This window comes from Notamacropus eugenii, chromosome 3 (genome assembly GCF_028372415.1).
Source record: "Notamacropus eugenii isolate mMacEug1 chromosome 3, mMacEug1.pri_v2, whole genome shotgun sequence".
Classification (NCBI taxonomy): domain Eukaryota; kingdom Metazoa; phylum Chordata; class Mammalia; order Diprotodontia; family Macropodidae; genus Notamacropus; species Notamacropus eugenii.
In genome coordinates this window covers 385590825-385616265 of record NC_092874.1, presented here as the reverse complement: position 1 = coordinate 385616265, position 25441 = coordinate 385590825, and the positions used below count along the sequence as shown (strand labels likewise).

General features: G+C 38.9%; 1 protein-coding gene across 7 annotated transcripts in view; it reads right to left on the bottom strand.

Moving 5' to 3' along the window:
* Positions 1-25441, bottom strand: part of IQCE (IQ motif containing E) — a 101325-nt gene that overhangs the window by 73413 nt on the left and 2471 nt on the right. For 3 of the 7 annotated variants that reach the window (XM_072597695.1, XM_072597694.1, XM_072597701.1), the window contains exons 2-4: positions 20995-21122; positions 2428-2475; positions 1462-1507 (exon numbers count right to left, since the gene is read on the bottom strand). In XM_072597695.1, the coding sequence (XP_072453796.1) occupies positions 1462-1507; positions 2428-2475; positions 20995-21120 (220 nt within the window). In that variant the 5' untranslated portion in view covers positions 21121-21122. Of the gene's footprint in view, positions 1-458; positions 524-1461; positions 1508-2427; positions 2476-10756; positions 10838-11306; positions 11656-20994; positions 21123-25441 lie in introns of those variants that run through there. The other 4 variants (XM_072597699.1, XM_072597696.1, XM_072597698.1 and 1 more) reach the window with 4 other exon arrangements.

The window sequence follows — 25441 nt, the reverse complement described above, 5'->3', positions numbered from 1 at the left end:
GAATGCAGATTAAAACATACTTTTAAAAACTTTTTAAGTTTTTCTCATTTTTTTGTCTGACATGACTAATATAATAATAATATACATAGTAATATTATAATATACATAATAATAATAATATACATGTGACTACACATGTATGACCTATATCAAACCATTTGCCTTCTCAGTGAGGGAAAGGAGGGAGAGAATTTGGAATAGAAAATTTTTAAAAATAAACGGTAAAAATTATTTTTACATGTAATTGGGAAAAATAAAATATTAACATATCAAGGGGAAAAGTCACCATATTTTTTTTTAATTTGTCAATGATAGGAAATCCTACTGTAAAGTCCCATTCTGGTGCTTCATCATGATTCTCAAAAGTTAGGCCAGCAGGCATAACCCCTGGCAAATGCTACAAAAAAGGACTGAGCAAGAATCAGATGTGAGTAAAGGTCACCTGAAGACAAGTGTACCTAAGGTCAGACAGGCTCATCCAGTCACCAAGTGATGAACTGTTTTGGCATTGTCCCAGGAGGACCTGAGGATATAAAGACAAACAAAATAGTCCCTGCCTTCAAGGAACTGTCACAGGAGCAGACAACATGGACATGTAAATAAATACAAATATGTGTACCACATACTCTAGTTACTCCCCCAATGTGCAATCACATTCATGATTTGGGTCCCTAGAAGAAAGCTATTACTCTCACAGGTTCTACAGTACCCTGTGACCACAGCCTCCAACACTCATTGCCCATTAACAGGCAGTCAGTAGACACAATTAGCTCTTAGTGACAGTATTTACCAAGATGGACTTGCAGAAACAGTAGTTTCCCTTCAGAAACCTACCACAAATATAGTAGCTATGAGGTGAGAGAAGAGTAATGCGAAACAAAATCTGAGAGGCTGGCTGGAGCTAGGCCACAGAGAACCTAACTGCCAGGCTGAAGTTTCTATTTTATCCTAGAGTCAAGAAGTAACCACTGAAGTTTCTGAACAGAGGAGTGACATGAACAACCTTTCACCGTAGGCAGGAAGATCCTTGTGAAAGCTATGGGAAAGATAGACTGAAAAACAGGAGAGAATAGGGAAAGCAGGATAAGCAGGAGGCTACTAAAGTCATGTAGGAGAGGGGTGATGACGGCATGAATTAGTTGGTAGCAGCCAGTAAGGAAAACCAGACGGATTTCCAAAGAAGTCGGACTAGATGATTTCTGCCACTGCTCCCAACTCTAAAATGATATAATTCAATGAAAGTCTAAGTCCTACCCCAGAATCCACTATAAATATATGCCAGCAAAGGGAGCTTTCTGACTTTATCCATCTGTAGAAAGAAATTATTTTGGTCTACCTCCTAGGTCACAAGTGAAGGGATAGCATAACAAAAAAGAAACATGTAACACTTCTAATGTAAAACACTTTATGTGTGTCTCCATACATATACAAACTGGAGGAAAAGAACTGTATCATACTTACTTGGTGATCTTGGTGGATATTTGTGAAAGGTTTTCTTTTTTGATTTCTGAAAGGCAGAAGAAATGATGTAAAAATATGTTGTGTTTTTCTCTTACAAAAACAGTACCACTACAGAAACATTTAACATGTGACCTGTAAAAGAGTTAGAATAATTTGCAGTAATATGTCAGAAGGGGTCTCATAGCAAAAATATGGGCAACTAACTTATCTGAGCTAAAGAGAAGACTGAGCAAAGGAGAAGGTTTATAACACAATAATCCATCAAAATGAGAGACCAGATTTAGCTCTCTGACCTAAACCTAAGACTATGTGGGGACTCAAAGACACATGCATGATAATACAAAGGAAATGCAGAAAGCATAACAACTTAAAAAGAATTAAACCAGATTAGGATGCTACTCAGAAAAGGATCTCAACAACTCCACAACTCCTTGTCTGCAGTAACTAAGTAGTTATAATTGGTAGCTTCACCTACTGCTTTTGATATAAAGTGCTACCACCACCATAAGCAAGAGTAAATCCTGTTAATGAAGAGGCAACCAATGCAAAAAAAAAAAAAAAAAAAAAAAGCATTCTCTCTGAAACGTTATTTTCAACAAAACAGAATGGCCTGCTATACATCTCTAGAAATTAAGACATTACAAGAACTACAAATTCTTGGGTGGCATTCAGATGTCCTAATTTTCCAGTAAATACAATAACTTTTAGCATTTATTTGAACTCTACCATTGAATGGTTTTCCTCCCTATAGATGAAATGCTGACAATTTTAGTTATTTAATTTGCAAAAATTACTCCTTCGAGCATCTCAAACCCGGTTTTTTCAAACCCTAAGTAATATTTTAAATTTCTACTTCAGAACCTGATTCATACATAGTAAAGATGGGACCAAAGTACAAAGGATGTTTACAAGAGTGAATCTGCCAGGGTACTAAAGCATACAGCTGATTGAAAAGTGTTCACTTACCATCTCTAAGTCTGATTCGTAGGTAATCGCAGATAGACTGTCATCTCCCTAGAAAAAAGAGATGTGTATACCATCATTTTATGAATCTAGCTTGGATCCTACTGCACTCATCTCATAAAATCTCCTAAGTTAGCAACTGTTAATTTAACTATACTAAGAGAAGGAACTAGACCTGTGAATACACAACCTGGTCTAGGAAACTCTCAACAAGAAAACTCCCTCTTCCAATGTTATCCATCCATCCATATCTGGCATCCTGTTACATGTCCTGTCACTCCTCACCCCTATCCCATACCTGGAATAGCACACTCCTGAATAGTCATCCAAAGACCCTTTCTCCCCTCTCCTTCCAGGAAGAGTTAATCCACTCGTTCTACCCTGGGGTTGATCCTAATTGGCAAACAAGTGTGAGTGTATACACACTCCCATACCCTAGTATATCTAGCCAGTCCCAGGCCATGCTTCACATCCCATGGAGATTTCCCCCTTAGGCATCTGGATATCTGCCCTCCTTTGGGCTGGTAATCTGCTCACCTTCCCCCTTCCACATACTGCTGTGGGAACACTAAGCAAATCAATACTACCACTGCACCTGGAAATGCTATGGAAAGGAAATGACACTCACTGGTCTCTGTCTCCCAAGGCCAAAATGTTCTTTTCTGGCTACCAATCTAAATGCTATCTATTAGATTCTAATAATTAGAATATATACATATATATATTCCAATAATTAGATTATATAGAAATCTAACAATTAGAATATTATATATATAATAATTCTAATAATTAGAATGGAATATAAGTTGGGCTGCTAGGTGGCACAGTGGAAGAGGGTTGGACAGAGAGTTAGGAAGACTCATGTTCCTGAGTTCAAATCAGGCCTTAGACACCTACTAGCTGTGTGACCCTAGACAGGTCACTTAAGCCTCTTTGCCTCACTTTCGGTAAAATCTGTAAATGAGGTGAGGAAGGAAATGGCAAACTACACGAATATCTTTGTCAAGAAAACCCCAAATAGGGTCATGAAGAGTTTGACAACAACAACAGAATATAAGCTTCTTCTGGATCCTCCATAAAAAAAACCTAAATAAATGCTTTTTCAGTCATTCAATAAAGATCTGTACCATAAAGACAAAGAAAGTTCCCCAGGGCACTGAGTTAATTAACTTACCCTGAGTTACAGAGTCCATATATGTCAGAGGTAGGAAGGACTTGAACTCAAGTCTTTCTGATTCTTAAGCTGGCTCTTTGTCTACTATATCTCAGACTGACTCTCAAGACTGGTTTAAAAAGAAGAAAATCTCCTAGACTGATAGCTTACGCAATCTTGCTATCACATCGTATACGTAGAAAGAAAACAGTTCGGTGATTCAATGACAATAAAACAAACTGATTGCTTCCTATGAAAACTCTAGATCTGCTTTTAAAATATTTCTAAATAAAAATGTTTCATTTTAAAAAAGAGTTGCTCTTATTTTCTCCTTCAATCAATCCACTTGGTGATGAGAAAGGCCATAGACAAATCTCTTCTGTTAAACACTTGCTGAAAATTCTGTCTTAAAAATCCACTGACATTACCACATTGGAAAGCAAGAGACTATTTATGAAGGTCCTTTCCCACTCCCAATCTTTAGAGGTTATGTATTAGCTAACTGAATATGTTGTCAAGACTAGGTTGTTAAGGGGAAAAAAAACATTGTCTTATATGGAAGAATATGCCAATAGCTACTGCTAGTCTAGATTCAGTTTCTCAGAAACAGAAAAGATGGAAGTTTTCAATTCCTTTTGAATATAACGGACACATTTATCACCAAGTGCTGAAGATTGGGATTAACATCTATATTATAAGACTAACAATGTTACTTTCAGTTTTTACAGTAGGTATTTATATTTCAAGAGACATGATGTGTCTTCTGTATAGTATTCAAATTCAGGTAATAACATGCTGTTAGAATCCTACTGCATTTCAAATTGCATGGGGGCTATTCAAAAAGTCAGGTTAACCACTGGTGCTTTATGGCACAATAATTTTATTGTTCCTACAAAATTTATTCAAATGTGTATGGCAATTGCTATAGTCAATCTATTTTATGGTTACCATACATATCTATTATAATAACATATTATTACCTGGATTTGGATAACCTCCAGATAATAAAAACACCTACTTTAAAATCTGATCTTCAGCACTATATGCTTGACCTTAAACAAGGTCAAAATGTTTGACCCATGCCAAAACAAATGTCTGATTACAACATTATGTATAAACATTTCAACAAAGGAAAGAATATAACGTAATTATAGTATCCACAAGGGGCATTCATCTGCTTCTGACCTTTGGTCTAGTCTCCCTAAAAATTCTACCCCCTATTAAGAAAGCTATCTGGCCCTACAGAACAAAAGAGAAGACGGAGACAAGGGCAGGGAGGGAGGATAGAGGAGAGAGTAGATTGGTCACAGGGGCAACTAGAATGCTTGGGTTTGGGGGGGGGAGGGGATAAAAGGGGAGAAAATTTGTAACCCAAAATTTTGTGAAAATAAATGTTAAAAGTTAAATAAAAAAAAAATTCTACACCCTAGTTAATAAATCCCAAGAAGAGGGTACCTCATAGTGGACACATGTCAACAAGGGAACAAATGATCATTTAATTGTTTGAAACAGAACAGTATTAAAATATTCACATATGATGAGGATATGAGTTATTTTGAGTTAAAGCACATTATGGTAAATCCTAGGGCTATATTCTTTTGATCTGCCCAATAATTTCTGAAAGTATGCTTCTGTTCAAAATTCAAGTAATAGTTACCAAATATCAACAGTGTTGGCTGGTACTATAATATGTCCCATAGTACCATAATAGCGCAACCCTCTTCCTTTATGATTTCAAATCATAAGATTTAAGAGCTAGAAAGGACCTCTAGTTCATTTCCTTCACATTACAGCTGAAGAAACCAAGGCCCAGGAAGGTGAAAGTATTGGCTGATTAATCACAATAAAGGCTATAAGTAGTGGAAATGGGTTGTGAACCTTGGTCTTCTGACCCCAGATGCACTACACTGTAAATTATTCAAATGTAAGCAATTACAATGGGTTGAGAGGATTCCTCAATCCTATATTTAAACTGTTCTAGGAGAATGTTAAGTTCCTTGAGGGAGAGACTGTCTAACCTTTGCCATTATATCTAGCATGGATCCCACACTAAGTAGGACCTTAAATATCATTTGGCTGACTGATTCTAACACCCTAAATAAAAGACACTATCTTCATTGCTTATTTAGTCAATTTAGGTGCTTCTGGTCCTTTCTTGGTCCTTTCTAGTCATCATCTCTATCCTAGAGTGAATTTATTCGATTAGAAGGGTAGTTTTGGGTTTTTTTTAAAAGGAATGAAAACAAGAACCTAGTGAAGCAAGGAAACGTTACTGGGCAGGGATAAAAGGGGAGAATGAAAGACATCATTTACTGACACAATTTCAGATGGAGGAGGGACAAGTACCACATAGAGTGTTTAATTTCCTAAAGGAAGAATTCCTTGTAGCATACCTGTCATGTTATTCCTCAGCTCCTTTATTAACATACCACCACTTCTCTTCAGTTAATCACTCTGCTCCCTGCTGTGATAACACTATGTACAGTACCTAAACAGGGACATGATGAGTGGTTTCACAGGAGGAGGACAAAAAAATGAGGGCATTTGCATATTGTTATAGTATTTCTACACCCCTGCTTTCAATTCCTGCAAACTTTTTTGGGGCAGTTTTGCAGAAAAGACGAGTAAGAAATTTGATGTCAGTAAAGCAGGCCCTCTTCGCTCTGGATAATCCCTATCTGATGATCAAATTACATGGCTCAACCTCATTATTGTACAGAATGTTACATTATTTTGCAAACTAACCTAGACATAACTTCACAACTTAACTACTCTAATCTACCCTTTAATGATCTAAACTACTAGATTAAAAAAAAGTGATATAAAATATGTAATGCTAATTAGAAATTTAGTGAGACGTATGAGATTCCGCGAATATACCCTTATACAAGTCTATGTAAACTCTTACGCCTCTTAATTCTTCTGGAATATAACTGGACAGCATGGAAGTGTGGAAGATGTAAATCCATAAATCATGTAATCCATTCAAAGTTAATAGAGAGTTAAATAGGTTTACTAACAGGATTTCAACCTAGTGCTGCAACTCCTACCAGGCTTGAGGGTTACCTATATTAAGGTGATGTGCTCTTTAACTTAACCCCTCAGTCTATTTCATCATCTGTAACATGAGGGAGGGATTTAACTCAATGATCTCTAAGGCCCCTTCTATCTCTAAATCCTGTAATTTAGGCACATCTTACCCATTCCTTTCTCTCTTGAACTTTCATAATCACTGCCACTAAACTAAGTTGATTTTATCCACTACAAATTTATGAGAATATAAGGTAGTTTGAGAAAAAGGGTGGTTTAGTTGGCATAGGTAGAGTCAGCTTTGGAGTGAGGAAGACCTGCTTCTAACATGGACTAGCTATGGAACCATGAGCAATTCACTTCTTTAATGCTTTTCAGGCGATACATAAGTGTTACTTATCAGTTACTGATCTGCTTTAGTAGAGGAGTTTCTATACCGATGAAATCATAGCTCTGGACAAATCAAGACAGCTTAACTCACACTTTCTTGACAAATCTCATGAGCTATAATTCAACTCCCTAGAAAATTCTCCAGTGACTGTTTCAAACCTTTTCTTCTTTCAAGATTCCAACTTGATAAAATCCAAGGTCCTTTCCAGCTCTAAACTATGATCCTATGAACTGCATCTCTGTCCTTATAACCTCTTATTTCACTGAAAAGAGTAGGGCCATCCAACAGAAGCTCCTCCATATCTTATAGTTTCTCAGCATCATCTGTACTTTAGGAAGATCACTTTGGCAGCTAACTAGAGGATATACTAAGCAGCAAGATGGTAGAAGTAATTTAGGTTTGGGATTTGACATGATGTGAGAGTTATTAAGACATGAAAGCAAAGGTCTAGGAAGGAGAGAATGGGAGAGAGTTAAACTAACTAAAGAGTAAAGACTGCGAAAGAAGGAAGTTAAAGCAAGAACACGGGTAAATGAGGGATTAAATGCTTACCTTCACAATGAAGGTAAGAACAGGTTTAGGAGGAGTAAGGCAAAGTAAATAACAGGAGGTTATGACTAAATAAAGGAATTTCAGAGTTCTTTAGTAATGAAATGGAACACTTGTAGGTGATGGTGAGATGAAGGGTACAACCTTCCCTGTGTGTTGTCGAGGGGAAGGAGAGAAAGAGTAGGTCATGAGAGTTGAGGAGACTGAGAACTAGGAAGCTGAGATGTTTAAATATCAAGTTCCCCTGTGTAAATAAGAAAAGGGGTTGTGATAGTGAGAAAGTCTATGACCCAGGTACTGAATTTCTTAAGAAGAAGAATGATATAGAGGCTGATTGAAAAAAGCCACCAGGTTCTAGATTGGGTAATAAATTTGGAAAAAGTGAATTTTCAAAGAGAAGGTGTTCAATCATGGGAGCAGAGGGAAAGTCTGGAAATGGCAATGAGGATAAAACAGCATTTCAATTTCTCCACAAAGAACAGTGTGTTAGTAGATATGAGAGACAGTGCAACCAGTAATGGAAAGAATGATCAGAGATGTGGTATCATTTTGGGGAAGCCAAATCTCCAGGAATTCCAGAAGGCAGAAAGAGGAGAAAAAGAAGTCCAAAGTGATGGGAAGCTCATTAATTATGGAATGGGAGTTCAGAGGGCACAGTAGAAAGAGCAGCAGAGCTGCAGCATGTCACTGGAGGGATAGGGTCAAAGTGGAGGATGAGAAAAGAGTAGCATTGTAAAGGATGGCTTACTCTTAAGCAGCAAAATCTTCACTGGGATTGGGAGAGTAAGAGAGTGTGTGGGTTTATTAACCAGAAGGAAATACAACTTTTTCTATCCCAACTGTCTTGCTGATGGGAGTGGGATTAAGATGGCACTGTGCCACCATACAGACTCATGGCCCAGCTGAGCTGGATCTCCCTTGTGGTGAGCCTTTGCAGTCTTGAATCAAGACTTAGCTCAGGAGGCAATGAATGGTAGCACTCATCTAAGTGCCTATAGAAAGCTTTCCTTATTCTCCATACGTACATGCTCAATCTATCAATAAACACTTATTAAGTGCTTACTTTCTGCCAGACACTGAGGATAAAAAAACAAAAACGAAACCACTTCATCCCAGAAAAAGCTGACATCTTAAGCTCCTTACAGTCAGTATCCCTCTAGTAAAATATATGCTCAATGAGGATAAATATGGTTTCTTTCTTTGCCTCTATTTCTAGAAACTAATATTGTGCCTCACACACAGATGGCACTTCAATGTGAGTTGAATTAAACTGAATTCCCTCTCCTCTCCCCTTTATCTATAAACTTCTGGAAACAGTTTATCCCCAAGATTCACTCCTCACTGCCTTCTTAATGCCTTGCAATTTGGTTTCTGTCAACTCTCCTAAAGCTAGTCTCCATTAAGGACCACCAATGAGCTCCTAACAGAAAAAATGACCTTTTTTTAGCTCTTCCCTGACTTTCTATGCCATTCCTTTTGGATACTGACTTCTTCCTTGGATTCAAAGTTACCAAACTCATCTGTTTCTCCTACTTCACTTCTTTATATCTTTTAAAAATCTCCTTCCTCCTCATTCCTTAAGGTTAGTGTTCCCACAAATTTTATCTGACCTTCTTCATTTTTTCCCTTTCTATTTTCTTATAGTCCCACGGTTTCAACTATGTCCTCCATGAAGATGAATCTCAACTGGTCTGAGATCTAGCCTTGATCCATCTTCTGTGCTCCAGACTCTTCAGACTTCTCCAAATTGCAAAAGGACACTTTCATCTTGATTTTCTACCTTAACATGTCCAAAGTCAACTTTATTACTGTTCTTGACTGCTCTTTCTTTTCAGAGTACCACCACTCAAATGGCTTTAATATTGGTCTTGACTCTTCCCTCTCTCACTTCTCACATCCACTCAGTGGATTTTGTGATCCTTGCTTCTACCTACAAATCTCACAAACATCCTCTCAATTCCAACAATTTCATTGCTAGTAAGGGATGTCAGAATGATTTTCATAGATTACCACCAAAGCTTCCTGATAGACCACCAGCTTTCACTCTAATTCCTCCAAATCATCCATCTATCCACCTTTACCTGATTACTCTTCCTCCTGCAAAGGTCAAGTCTTGTCACTACTCATGTCAAAAATCTTCACTGAGTCCCTGCTGTATCCTAAATGAAGTTCAAACAAACTTATCAGGCATTCAAAGTCCTCCAGAATCTTGAACTACCTTTCCAGTCTTACCTTATCCTGCCCCTCTCCAAGTACCCTACACTCCAGTCAATCTGAACTACTCTACCTCCTGCTATACAATGTCCTCTTGAGCTATCTTTTCCTACTGAATTCTTATTGAGTCTTTAAGGGCCAACTCAAAATAGTTTATATGTGATGCCTCAGAGACCACTTTTTGTTTTTTTTAAGATTTCAACAAAGCAGAACAATAGTTAGAGTGCTGGGCCTGGGGGCAGGAAGACTCATCTTCCCAAGTTCAAATCTGACCTCAGGCATTTAGTAGCTAGCTGTGTGACCCCAGGCAAATCACTTCACCCTGTTTGCCTCAGTTTCCTCATCTGTAAAATGATCTTTAAAAGCAAATGGCAAATCACTCCAGTATCTTTGGCAAGGAAACATCAAACAGGGTCACAAAGAGTCGGAACACAACCGAAAATGACTGAACAAAACGTATTTATGTTTTATAGTTGTCCAGTAAGAAGAAAGAGATATTGTCTTCTCTAAATGCTGCATCACTCCCCATCCTAGTGCTCTAAAGTTTAGAACCTAAACTAGTAAGTATTCAGTGAACATTTGAGTTAAATGTCACCAACAGACATTCATGAACACCTAAAAAACGAGAGGGAACTGTGCTGACAATACTGAGTCCTAAAGTACAATCTCTAACTCACTGAGAACAAATCCTAATTGGGAAGCAAAACAAACAAATGAAGAAGACTATATGATGCAGCATGGAACAGAATAAGCAGGGTGGTACAGTAAAAATCCTACACTTGGACTTCAAAGACCTTGGTTAAAATTTTGGACTGCCACTTTGGGGTTTGTTTCTTCAGCTGTGTGATCTTGGGCAAGTTTCTTAACCTCCCGTGGCTCCAGCGGACACCTGGGACAAAGGGTGGGACCGGCCTAGAACTGTTCACTAGACGATCTCAGTTCACTTCCAGTTCTAAAATGCTACGGGTCTAACGGAGTTAAAAGAATGCAAGCACCTGAGTCTCAATTCCAGTGACGTCATTTATTTCCTCGGCGAAGTCCCTTCCCCCCTCCCCATTTTCCTCATCGGTGAAATAAAGAGGAGGAGATTGGCCTACAAGACCCTCAAGGTCCCTTCCAGCTCTAAGTCCCTTTATTTCTTTTCATAAATTCAAAGGAAGAGGTGATGAGATGAAGCAGCTGCTTCCGCTGACCAGTCCAAATGAAGTAACAGATAAAAATACTATTTTTTAAAAGGCAGCCGGTCCCCAGTCCACAGCCTTTTCGAGCTCCACCGCTTTACGTTCCACCGTCTCGGCTCCTCACGGGGGCCGGAGGGGCCCTCGGGGACCATCCAGCTCCCCCCCGTCATTGTACGGAGAAAGAAACCGAGGCCCAAGGCAGTGAACCCAGAGGGTCAAGGGCCGCGGCGGCGCTCGCACGCAGATCCCGCGACGGCCCCACGCCGCGCCCCCGCGCCCCTCACGCCCCACCCCGCGCATCGCATCACCGAGGCGGAGCGTGGCCGTGGGGACTGAGGGGGGAGGCCCCGCTTCCTTCCCTTACCGCTTCCGAGCCCTGCTCACTGATTTCCTGTAACATAGTGGCGGCCGGGTGGGGGCCTTGGGGAGCCAGGACGGCGGGTTGCCCGCTAGGAGGCGCAGCCAGTCACGGCCTCGGTAGGCCCCTGCGCCTCACGCCCGCCATGCCCCCCACCCGCCTCCGCCTCCGCCTCCGCCGCCGCCGCCGCCGCCGCCGCCGCCACCGCCGCCAGCCGTGTAGGCTTGCAGGCACAGCGAGCGCCCAGGACCGGCCCCACTTCCGGGAAATGGTCTCCATGGCAACCGCATCGAGCAACCCCACCGTGCTCCGGCCGGGCCGCCTCCGACAGCTCCGGAAGCAGACAGCGACTTCCGGGCGGAGAGCCGCGGGGCTCCCTGGGAAAGAGGGGGCGGCCGCTGGCGGGGATGGCCCCTAGAGAGCGTGCCCGGCGGAGTTGGCCGCCTTGAAGTGCCAGCGGAAATGAGTCCAGGCAGAAATGCTCTCGTCGGGGTTCCTAGCGTTGGCCAGCGACTCGGGTTCTGGAAGATGGGAAAGGACAGGAGGAAAAGGCCCGTGCGGCTTGGTCGGCATGTCGGGTGTGCCGTCTGTGTGACAGCTTGCATGGAGGGAGGTAGAAACACATGTAAGATATTTATAACGCGTCTATGTACACGTCTGTGTGGTTGGGCCTTGGTTTCGGGGAGCACCGGTGACGTCACGGGCGCTGTCTGCGCTTGCGCCGGAAGGGACTCTGAGCTGCGCGCTCTGCCCCGGACCCAGGGGTCCGGTGTGCGGGCCGGAGATGCCATCTTAGATGCCAGGCCGCGCTCCAAGGGCCCTCCAGGGCAGCTGGAACTGCATGTACGTAGCGTACATGATATATATATATTATATATATGTAACGTGTGTGGGCAGCCAGAGGGTGCAGTGTGGTGGGGTGCCCTTGCCTCACATGTCCCCTCCATGTGTTCCTCACCCATATGCCTTCAAATTCAGCCTGAGACACCAGCCACGTGACCCTGGGTAAGTCCCTTCATCCCGTTTGCCTCAGTTTCCTCGTTTGTAAAATGAGCTGGAGAAGGAAACGGCCAACCACTCCAGTATCTTTGCCAAGAAAACGCCAAATGGGGTCATAGAGAATCAGAGACAACCGAGCAACACCAAAAAATGCATATGTAATACAGGTAACATGTAACTAGCGTATTAACACATGTATTTTGAATGTTTAACAAGAATTTAAGACTTGTTAAGTATTACGTAATACTATAAACATTTCACTGTACACTAAAAGAGAAGAAGCACTGGTATTTTTGTTGACAGTCAGGTGGCTTACTGACTATAGCACAGTCCCTAGCACCTAATAGGCACGTAATCAATGTTTACCAATTGCTTAATTTACTTTAAACAGCCCAAGAGATTCAACTAGGTCAAAACAGTAACATCAGAAAAGAAGCAGAACAAAACATAAATCAAGAAAATCATCAACTCTTTCGTATATCTTTATATCAAAATGTACATATCAGTAGTAAAAGCCAGGAGGAACATTTTTAAAATCTTTGTAAAATAATTGCAAACTGCACAAATCCCTAAGAACCTATAAGCGTATGCGCAGGTTTTATAGAAATGCACTACAGAGAATTTTTTACAGAAGGAAAGGAATACTTAAGTAATGAAGAGATATTCATTGTTCATGGCTAGGCTGAGCTAATTAATGTAATAAGAATGCACATGACATTCTAAATTAATTTACAGATTTAATCAACAAGTCTTATTACTGAAGAACTATATTATGGAACTTAACAAAATAATGTCAACATTGAAAAAACAAGTGATTCATTAGAATAGAAATACTGAAAATGCTGAAATGAATTATACTGCAAAATAGTAGCAAAACAATTTGAAACTGTTTAAAACAGAAATCAGTGGAACAGGCTAGCTAAACAAAATGTAGAAGCTAATAAAAACAGTGGCACAAAATTAACCTCACACAAACAACTGGAGAAAGAACTTGTTACAAAAGAAATACTGGGAAAACTGGAAAGCAATTTAGCAGAAAAACATGTTCTGTAATACACAGTAAGCTCCTAATGGATATAAGGAACCATAAGATAAAAGGAAACATCATCATAATTAGATACCTGACAGGTACCATTCAGATCTGTGTCTAGGTTGATATTTCCTAATCCAATTGTAAAAACTAAAACATTTTTATTACATTAGAAAGCTTTTGCATGGACAAAATCAAGTCAGAAAACAAGCAATAGATTGGAAACCCATAGGTATACATAGATGTGAAGAGTGAAGTAATCACAACTAAAATAATGTTATATACACAGCAATAATTATGTAAATGAAATCAACCCAAATGAGCTGCGTAACTCAGCCTAAATGCAAAGAAGAACGTTGATTCCAGATTATGAAATACTGCTCCTTATGTTATTAGAGCAGAAATATGCTGACTGTGGAAAATATATGGATATATGTTGCTACATTGGTTGGTTCTAGTTAACTTTATTATTATTATTTTAAGAAAGGTTGGGGCAGAGAATATTATGAAATGTTATATTTTTAAATGACAATAAAACTTTTAAAAATAAAGTAAAATGAAAGTATTTGAGTGGATTGTATCACTCCTCTGCTTAGAGGCTCCCTATGCCTACTGAATAAAATACAAGCGGGTATTCGAGGTCGACCAAAATCTGCCTCCATCCTACTTTCCAACTTTACTTTTCCTTGCATCTCTTTATTTATCCTATGTTCCACCAAAAGTCACCATTAACACCTCAATCTCATCCTATCCTTTTCTACCTTCATTCATTTATACATACTGTGACCTATGCCTGGGATAAAACAACCCTCCTCAAACTGAATTCCACCTATTCAGTTCTTCTCTTTCTCCAAGGCCCAGCCTAGGTGACACCTCCTTCTTGAAACCTTCCCTAGATATATTTTTTATTTATAGGTTGTTTTTGTATCACTTTTTCTATACTTCCTCTTAGTAGTCAGGGCTCCTGGAAAGCTCTCTCTTAGAATAAAAAAGAGGGGAAAAAACAGTTTGGCAAAACTAACCAACAGAAGGAAAAGTCTGATATTATTTTGTGTGTTCCATACTCATAGTCCCCCAGCTCTGCAAAAAATGGAGAAGAAACATAACTCTTTCGGTGTCAAGCCTGGTCTTTGTAACTTCAAAGCCTTCATTTTAATTTGCTTTGTTCTTTTCATTTATAGTTCCACAGATATTTAGAAAGTAGTAATTCTTGCTTTCTCTGACTTGACTTTTCATCAATTCATATGTGTTCTCACATTTCTCTGTATTGATCATATTCATCATGTCTAACAGCACAGTAATATTCCATTATATTCCTATACCATAACATATTTAGACATTCCACAATTGATAGGCATCAACTTTGTTTCAGTTCTTTATAAATATAAAGAAGAGGACTTCCAGAAATCTTGGTGCAAATGAGATCTTTCTTTTTATCACTGACCTCCTTAGTATATAAGCCTAACAATTGATTCTCAGGGTTAGAGTACATGCCCTTTTGAACATTTTAGTCACTTTCTTCATATAATTATAATGTTTTTCCTCTCAGAATGGTTGTATCAGTTTTCTTCTCCAACAACAGGGCATTAAAAGTGTTCCTATCTTTCCACAACTTCTCTGAACATTACCTCTTCACATTTTTGCTAGTTTGCTTGTTATGAGATGAAATTCATTATTTTGATTTGCCTTTCTGTTATTAGTGCCATGTTCTTCTGGACTCACTCTTCCAACCCTAACTTGAACTGACAGATTGGGTTGCCAGAAAGCAATGTCTGCTGTTCCCCTTAAGGTTTTAAGGTTCAGCTTGATGGATTGTAGGGTTGGTTCTTCACTGAACTCAATCATTGTTGCTCCCAGCTCCAGTGCTTCTTGTTACCAGCTCTGGTTGTGTGTGAGATTTCAGATAGTTGTCTGGCCTTTTAGAACTTCCAAGGGAGGGAAGGAGCAGAGCCAAGATGGTGGAGTAAAAGCAGGGACTTGCTTGTGCTCTCCCCCAAACGCTTCCAAATACCTGTAAAAAATGACTCTAAACAAATTCTAGAAGTGCAGAACCCACAAAATGATGGATTGAAACAAATCTTCAGCCCAACACAGCCTGGAAGGTCAACAGGAAGGTTATATAGCACTGGGCTGAATCACTGGCAGCTTCCAGACTTCTCAATCCACAAATACCAGAGACAGCATAGAAGGTCAGTGGAAAAACTCTGTGGGACCTGGGTGAAAGAGGAGCCCAGTTTAGCTGGGGTCCAGCCCTTGAACCAGAGTGGGGGAGGTGGGGGAGTTGGTGGCAGCAGCAGCAACAGCAGTGGTGGCTGCTTCCAGAGCTCTGGGCCCACAGACAGGGATCAATCAACTAATACAAAACCCCTGAAGCCTGGAACAGTACACCCACATCCACCCTCACTGGAAGCAGAGGACTACCTTGACAAAGAATTTAAAAAGTCAAGTATTTGGCTGGAAAGATGAGCAAACTGTAAAAAATCCTCAGACTATAGAATCTTACTTTGGTGATAAAGAAGATCAAAACATACAGCCAGAAGAAGACAGCAAAGTCAACGCTCCTACATCAAAAGGCTCTAAGAAAAATATGAATTGGTTTCAGGCCAAAGAAGAGCTCAAAAAGAATTTTGAAAATCAAGTAAGAGAAGTAGAGGAAAAATTGGGAAGAGAAATGAGAGTGATGCAAGAAAACCATGAAAAACAAGTCAACAGCTTGCTAAAGGAGACCCCAAAAAATGCTGAAGAAAATAACACTTTAAAAAATAGTAACCCAAATGGCAAAAGAGGTCCAAAAAGCCAATGAGGAGAAGAATGCCTTAAAATGCAGAATCAGTCAACTGGAAAAGGAGGTTCAAAAGCTCACTGAAGAAAATGATTCTTTAAAAATTAGAATGAAACAGATGAAAGCTAATGACTTCATGAGAAACCAAGAAATTATAAAACAAAACCAAAAGAATGAAAAAAAAAGAAGACAATGTGAAATATCTCACTGAAAAAACAACTGACCTCAAAAATATATCCAGGAGAGAGAATTTAAAAATTATTTAAAAATTATTGAAAACTATGATCAAAAAAAGAGCCTAGATATCGTCTTCCAAGAAATTATCAAGTAAAATTGCCCTGATATTCCAGAGCTAGAGGGCAAAATAGTTATGAAAAGAATTCACTGATCACCTCCTGAAAGAGATCTCAAAAGGAAAACTCCTAGGAATATTGTAGCCAAATTCCAGAGTTCCCAAGTCAAGGAGAAAATATTACAAGCAGTCAAAAAGAAACAATTCAAGCATTGTAGAAATACAATCAGGATAACACAGGATTTAGCAGATTCTACGCTAAGGGATTGAAGGACTTGGACTATGATATTCCAGAGGTCAAAGGAGATCGGATTAAAACCAAGAATCACCTCCCCAGCAAAACTGAGTTATAATACTTAAGGGGAATAAATGGAATTTCAATGAAATAGAGGCCTTCCAAGCATTCTCGTTGAAAAGACCAGAGCTGAATAGAAAATTGACTTTCAAATACAAGAATCAAGAGAAACATGAAAAGGTAAACAGGAAAGAGAAGCCTTAAGGAGCTCATTAAAATTGAACTGTTTATATTCCTACATGGAAAGATGTTATTTGAAACTCATGAGACTTTTTTCAGTATTAGGGTAGTTAGAGGGAATATACACACATGTGCACACACACATATATATGTGTATACATATGCAGGTGTGTGTGAGTATGTATGTATGTGTATATTATGCATGTATAGGTATCTATATGTACATAGGTATATATGTGTATGTGTGCATATGTTTGTATATATACATATATGTTATATATAGACAGAGGGCGCAGGGTGAGCTGAATATAAAGGGAGAACACCTAATAAAAAAAAATAAAATTTACTGTTGAATGGGATGTACTAGGAGTAAGAGAAAGGGAGAGGTAGAATGTAGCAAATCATCTCACATAAAAGAAGGAAGAAAGAGCTTTTACAATGGAGGGGAAGAGGAGGGAGATAAAAGGAAATAATTGAACTTTACTCTCATGGGATTTGGCTTAAGGAGGGAATAACACACTCAATTTGATATGGAAATCTATTTTACCAGGAAGGCAAGGGGGAAGGGGATAGGAAAGGAAAGATAATAGAAGGGACAGCAAATTGGGGAAAGGGATAATCAGAAGCAAACACTAATGTGGGAGGACCGGCCAAGGGAGAGAATTGAGTAAATGAAGGGCAGGATAGGACAGAGGGAAATGTGGTTAGTCTTTTATAACATAACTATTATGGAAGTGCTTTGCATTGTTACACATGTATGACCTATATTGAATTACTTGTTTTCTCAGTGAGGGCGGGTGTGGAGGGAGGGAGAGAATATGGAACTCGAAGCTTTAAGAATGAATGTTAAAAATTGTTTTAGCATGCAGCTGGAAATTAAAATACACAGGCAATGGAGTATAGAAATCTATTTTGCCCTACAGGAAAATAGAGAGGAAGGGGGATGGAAGAAGGGTGGGTAAAAGAAGGGAGGACAAACTGGAGGAAGGGGTGGATGGAGTGCATGCTGTCCTGGGGTGGGGGATGGGGAAAGATGAGGAGAAAATTTTGAATTCAAATTCTTGTGGAAGTGAATGTTAAGAACTGAAAAATAAATAAATTATATATTGAAAAATTAGAATGGAGCAAATAGAAGCTAATGACTTTATGAGAAATCAAGAAATTATAAAACAGAACCAAAAGAATGAAAAAAAATAGAAGACAGTGTGAAATATCTCATTGGAAAAACAACTGACCTGGAAAATAGATCCAGGAGAGATAATATAAAAATTATTGGACTACCTGAAAGCCATGATCAAAAAAAGAATCTAGACATCATCTTTCAAGAAATTATCAAGGATAATTGCCCTGATATACTTGCCTGATATATTTACCAGATGGTAAAATAGAAATTGAAAGAATCCACCAATCACCTCTTGAAAAAGATCCCAAAAGGAAAACTCCTTGGAATATTGTAACCAAATTCCAGAGTTCCCAAGTCAAGGAGAAAATATGGCAAGCAGCCAGAAAGAAGCAATTCAAGTATTGTGGAACTACAATCAGGATAACACAAAATATAGTAGCTCTACATTAAGGAATTGAAGGGCTTGGACTATGATATTCCATAGGTCAGAGGAACTAGGATTAAAACCCAGAATCATCTACCCAGCAAAACTGGGTATAATACTTCAGGGGGAAAAATGGGCATTCAATGAAATAGAGGCCTTTTAAGCATTCTTGAGAAAAGCCCTGACTGAGCTGAATAGAAAATTTGACTTTCAAATACAAAAATCAAGAGTAGCATGAAAAGGTAAACAGGAAAGAGAAATCATAAGGGACTTATTAAAGTTGAGTTGTTGACATTCCTACATGGAAAGATAATATTTAAACTCATGAGACCTTTCTCAGTATTAGGATAGTTGGAGGAAATATAGATAGATTAGATAGATAGATGGCACAGAATGAGTTGACTATGAAGGGATGATATCTAAAAAATAAAATTAAGGGGTGAAAGAGGAATATATTGGGAGAAGAAAGGGAGAGATTAGAATGGAGTAAATTATCTCATATAAAAGTAGCAAGAAAAAGGTTTCTAAATGGAGGAGAAGAGGAGGGAGGTGAGAGGGAATGAGTGAACCTTACTCTCATCAGATCTGGCTTAAGGAGGGAATAATATACAATTGGGTATCTTACCCTACATGAAAGTTAAGGGGAAAGGGGATAGTGTAGGGTAGGGGGGAGTGGAGAGATGGGGAGAAAATTTGGACCACAAAATCTTGTGGAAATGAATTTTGAAAACTAAAAATAATTAATTAAAAAAAACTTCCAAGGTCAGGACCTCGTCAACTGTATTTCCGGATAGTTATTCACCTATGACTAGAAAAGAGTAAACACAAAAAGAAACACAGGCGCCAGGCATTCACAGACACATGATAGTCTGGTGGGAGATAGAACCTGTTGCCTCACCCCTATCCAGATGAGTTGAACTGAGTTCTGGACTTTTCAGTCTTTAAGGCTCTGAAGCTAGTTAGTAAACTTCACAAAGCATCATCCCCTCAGTCATTCATAGCTGGAAGTAGGTTCACCAAGGCTGCTGAGTTGAAGCAAGGCAGGGAGATATTGTATATGATTGTATATTCTCAAAGTAACTTCAGGGATTGGGCCCTCTTTGGCTAGTCTCATCAGTCAGTCACTCCCATTAAACACTAGTGATTTGCAGCATTCTTTCATATAATTGTTAATAATCTGTAATTCTATTGAGAATTGTTGGTTCATATCCTTTGACAATATTGGGGAATGCCTCATAATCATATATATACTTTAGTTACCTATAAGTCTTAGATAGCAGCCCCTTATTAAAAGTTATTTGATAACAAAGATTTTTCCCAGTCACTTGCTTTCCATTTTATCCAAATTGTGTCCATTTTGTTCATGCAAAAGTTTTCACTTTCATGAAGTTGATATTATCCAATTTATCTATTTTTGTTGCATCTGTCCCCATTTGGATAAGAGTTCACCCTCTAGCTCTATTTTTTAAAGTTACTTGATCATTTTTTTAATGTTTTTTTTTTCTTGAACCCCCATCTGGTGTGCTTCCCTCAATTTAGAATCAACCTGCTGACATCAGTTAGCTATTATAAAAGGGATTTTTACTGAGAACATACAATAAGAATGACATAAACTTAGGGGCATCTTCTCTCATATTCCAAGTCCTTCAGTCCCTTAAGGTAGAAGCTGCTAGATCTTGTATTATCCTGATTGTATTTTCACAATACTCAAATTGTTTCTTTCTGGCTGCTTGCAATATTTTCTCCTCTGGGAATTCTGGAATTTGAATACCATATTCCCCACAATTACTCATGAGTGGACCCCTGTAAGACAAACTATCTTTCCCCATCACAAGAACAAGCTAACCTCTGAAGAAATTCTCTTGTGAAGACAGCACTATCTTGTAACCACAGAATTATCATGTATTGATTCCCAAAGTTATCAAATTCAATCCAGAGGTCAAACTATAGACATCAACTCTCAAAACTATCTTGCTACAGACATAACAGACCAAAAATACACCCCTGAAATACCCCTTCCCCTGGTTTCCAGTAGTGAATGACACCAGTGACCAAGATTGTAAGTGATTGCCTAATTAGCAAATCTGCCAGGTAATCCACCATGTTTCCTATATAAGCTTTAGCATCATTCCTGTTAAGCTGCAAGTTCCTTAAGAAGCTCTGCCCACCATATTGGCATTACAATAAACCTTTACTGCCTTGACTTATAGACTGCTTGATTCCAAGAATTCATTCCAGAGAACCCTGTCTAGTACTCGAGTTTTTTGGGGGGGGTTCCAGAACCTCTCAAACTGTATCAATGTCTGCTAGGCAGGATATAAATCCCCAGTGTTTCTCTCAACCCTTAAAAGATTAAGTATCATGTGGACTCAATAGGATCAGACTATGATTGAAAGATGAGACTTCCTGTCCTGAAGGGCAGAAACCATAGCCTCAAAGCATCTAAAAAGGAGGAAGAGAGGTGAACAGGAGGGAAATAGTGCAGATGGTTCCCTGGGAAGCTGGATTGGGAGACTGGGAAAGCAGAGTCCTCACCAAGGAAGTAAAAATGGGATAGCATCAACAGTACCTGAGCCATGAACCCTGTAAGGGTAGATCCTGTCTTGTTGAGATCATCCAGAGGGAGAGACTTAAGGCTGGGGATTCCTCCCTTCCTCCCTGGTTGGGAAAGGCATGCTTGTTTCCTAATCTCCATATCTTAAGAAACCAATATCATTAATGAATATCAATTCAAAAATTTTAAATAAAATCCTAATAAGACTAACAGTAATTTATCAAAAAAATCATTCACTATCATCAGGTTAGATTTATACTATCCAAGGAAAATTCAACATTAGGAAAATAACAATCATATTAAAAAACAAAAATAGCTAGCACCACATGATTATATTAATAGATGCAAAAAGTGCCATTGACAAAATATAACTTATGCTAAAAAATCTACAAAAAATAAGCATAGATTTTTTAATATTATAAAAAGTATCTAAATAAAACCAAGCATTTTTATTTACTAAAGCAAGCATTATATTTAAGGGGGAAATAATAGAAGCTTTTCTGATAAATATAGGAATAAATCAGGGGTACCTATTTTTCCCTCTGTTATGGGACATAGCTCTAGAAATGCTGGCAACTGCAATAAAACAAGAGAAGCCAATTGAGAAGTTAAAGGAATGCAGTGTGCAAGTGTGCGAAGGGGATAATAATTCATCATATTCATGTTTCGTAATTTCTTTAACTGTACCTCCATCAAGAGGCATCTACTTTGTTTGCAGTTCTTTGCCTTTACAAAAAGTGCTGCTATATGATAAATATGGAGAAGTATGGGAAGACATAGAAATGGATGCAAACTGAAAAATGTAGAATCAGGAAAATCATATACACAATGACTCCAGCAATGTAAATTGGAAAGAACAAAGCAATAAAAGCATTTAAACTGAATACTTCAACCTTATAATGACCAAGTTTGGCTGCAGAGGAGACCTATGAGAAGGCACTTCCCACACTTCTTTGCAGAGGCGGGGGGCTATGGGTAGGGAACATGGAAAAATCAGGCCCCACCTTAGTTTTGTCGAACTTTTTTTTTCTCTGTTTTAGGATATGGCTCTCTAGGAGGAGAAGGAGGGACAGATACATGGGGAAATGCAGATGATGTAAAAATAAAAGATAATGATAAAATTCATTTAAAAACAATGCCAAATTGAGAAGCAATATGGAGCGGTAGATAGATTGTTGTATTTGGTGTCAGGAAGACCTCTATTCAATAGCTAATATTTATATATGACTTTTGCAAAGCTCTTTAAAGCCTTATATCTCATTTGATCCTCACAACGACCCTGAGGGATAGGTTCTATTATTATCCCCATTTTATAGGTGAGAGAAACTGAGGCTCGGAGAGGTTGTTAAGTGACTTGCCAAAAGTAATACATGTGTCAAGTGCAGGATTCTAACCCAGGTCCCTCCTGACTCCAAGTTCAGCACTCTTTCCACTATACAACAAATTCTACTTCTGATACTTACTAACTCTGTGATCAAAAGCTTCAGTTTGCTCATCTGTAAAATGAAGATAACAATATCTATAGTTCCTATCTCACAAGGCTGTTGAAAGGTTCAGAGAAGATAATGTATGTGTGTCTCCCCTCTACCCCTGCCCCCCATGGAACATGTTCATTTGTCATTTCTAGGTCTGGATGACCATGGAAAATGGAGGAGGTGGAATGACTGGGGTGTGAGGGGTGGGATGGAGACTGTGTCCAGCTATACTGTGTAGTCAGAATTGCTGACCATGACTCAATGGATGTTATAAAAAGGAGTATCCTGCCCACTCACCTTTCCCTTCCCCTCCAGCTTTGGAGTGTCAGATCCCAGGGAGCAAGGAACCCATTCTCATACCCCAGCCACTGTGGGGCCACAAGCACATCACAGTTAAAGCACAGGAATTTGCAGAGACTACATTTAGGCTGCCCTTTTTTGTTTCCTTTTCTTGAATAGGTGACTTGAGCAGCAAATTCAAGATGGACATGGTCAGGATTGGAAGTGACCCTTGGAGCTCCACAGGTCTGGAAGTCCTGGGTCTCATAGGGTTAGAAATTAGTAGTGGATGGTCGTTGACAAGAGGACTGGCCTAAGACTGGCTGTTTTATCAGCAAACATACTAGAAATGGTTTGTTTGGACAGTGCCAAGTTGAAATGTAAACTGGCTAGTCAGTTGTCCGGAAGACTGATTTATATTCTGAGGAGATCTGAGTTTTAGCCTCCCGGTTAACTGTGCCAGTATCTAAAAGTTAAATTACTGAATTGTGTTCTGTTAATTTGTGCTTCTAGTGTTTTAATATTTTTTTCTTAGCATTTCTTGCATATATAGGAATAAATGACCTCTCCTATACCCAGGTCATATAAATTAAGTATCTCTTTTTACTCCCTCTTTTTGGCAAGACCTAAATACAAGTCATAACCTGAGATATAAATAAATCATCCCTGTGCCAGGATAGGGGGATTTAATAAGCATATGAGTGTGAGAAAAGGGAGTCTAACCCCCTCTCATTAGAAGCAGGATCCTCCAGAACTAAACTGAATCCAAACCAGATGCCTGGGTACAGAACAGGTAGTAGTAGAGTATCCTAAGCCCCTGTAAGCCAAGCAGCACTTCCTCAAGATCAGATGTGTTACGTATTTTCTAAACTAAAAAGCATGATGTAAATGTCAGCTACAAGTAGAAGCGATCAGACAAGGTCACCAACACACAAGGAGTGTGGAGTACCCAGGAGGACGATATTGTCAACAGTGTCAGAGAGTTGAGAGGTCACTAAACCCAATCAGTTGAATTAGCCTAGTTAACCTCAAAGCCCTTTCCTTCTAGTAAAAATAGTCTGAGCGTGAAGGTGGAGCAATAGCACCACCCAGTGGCCATTTTCCTATGATGTTATAATAATTTAGTTTCAGATTTTTCTCTTGAGTTTATTGAGCATTTGCAATTAAATTCAACAATTCAACAAACATTTAGGTTATGTGACTTCTAAAAGCAAGGCATTTTGATAGGTGTTGGGGATGAAGGCACGAAAATAACATAGTCTCTGCCTTCAAAAAGTTTTCGTTCTATTTAGGATATGCCAGAGGACTATAGATTTAGGGTTGGAAAGAAATCATCTAGTTTAACCCCTCATTTTACATGAGGAAAGTGAGGACCCAGAAAAGTTAATCAATTTCCCAAAGGTCACCCAGATTACAAATGATTCAGGATCTGGACTCTGGTTCTTGGGCTTCAAATTCCACAGTGTCTTTACTAGCTAGCACCATATCTGCTTTTTATAAATTGCAGAAAACATGTTGATGTGCATTGGTAAAAGGATTTCCTCACCTGGTAAAATCCCTGCACAATCAAAAAATGGGTCTGATCCCTATTCCTTTCGAGATTTACATAACATTTTAAAAAATACTTTTCTATCCATACCCCAGAGTTGAACGATAATATTACTGTGATGACTTAGTAGCTTTGTAGATCATTATGTCACATTAAAATACAAAGATCCACAAACAAGCAGACAGTTATAAAAATTAGGTGTGATCTTCCTAGAGGACAAGATGGAGAGATAATGTTATGGAATCAGTGAACATAAGCTTTAACAGATTTTTGGGAGATAGAGGAGGATAGAAGGGTCTGTTCATGGAGTCAAGAAGAGTGAGACACAACTGAACAAGTCTCCTCAAATCATATTTCAGAGTGATCTATTTAGTACAAGTCATTACATTTCCATTAAGTTATGAAGGCACAGCCAGTGCAAGCAGACTTAAACCCATTCAACTACTGGGCTGAAAAAAATACTTTGGTTGATTCTCCAGAAGGATTTCTTTTTTTCAAATAAATATTGATCTCAATGAACAGTTCTGAAAATTTCCACAGCTGCAGTCTAATATGTGATAAAAAAAAAAGACTTCATAAGAACTAAACCGTGAAGCAATGAATAAAAGCACTGTCTTCATAAATCAGATGAGGGAGGAAGAGAAACAGGTATTATGATTATTTTACAGGTGAGAAAACTGAGGTTAAGTGGATTACTCATGATCACCTAAGTGTTGCAGTCGAGATTCCGATAAATCTACTGCCTTCAAGACTAAGACATCTGTGCTCAGCCCTGTTTAATATTTTTTTATCAATGAATTTAAAGACATAGAAGACATGAGATGCTCATCAAATCTGCAGCTGATCTCAAACAAGAAGGGATACCTAATACACTGGATTACAGAGCCACAACCCCAAAGGATTTTGCCAGACTAGAACTAGGATGAATCCAATAAAAATGAAACTCATTAAGGATGAATGTAAAGTCTTACACTTGTGTACAAAAAAAAAGCCAGATTTATAAGTATAAGATGGAAAGGACATGGTTAGATAGCAGTTCTGAAAAAGATGTGGCGGCTCCAGTGGATTCCTAGCTCAATATAAGTTATCAAGGTGCTAATCTGAAACTACATGAAGAGGCACATAGCTTCTAGGAATAGGGAGGGGACAGTTGCATTTG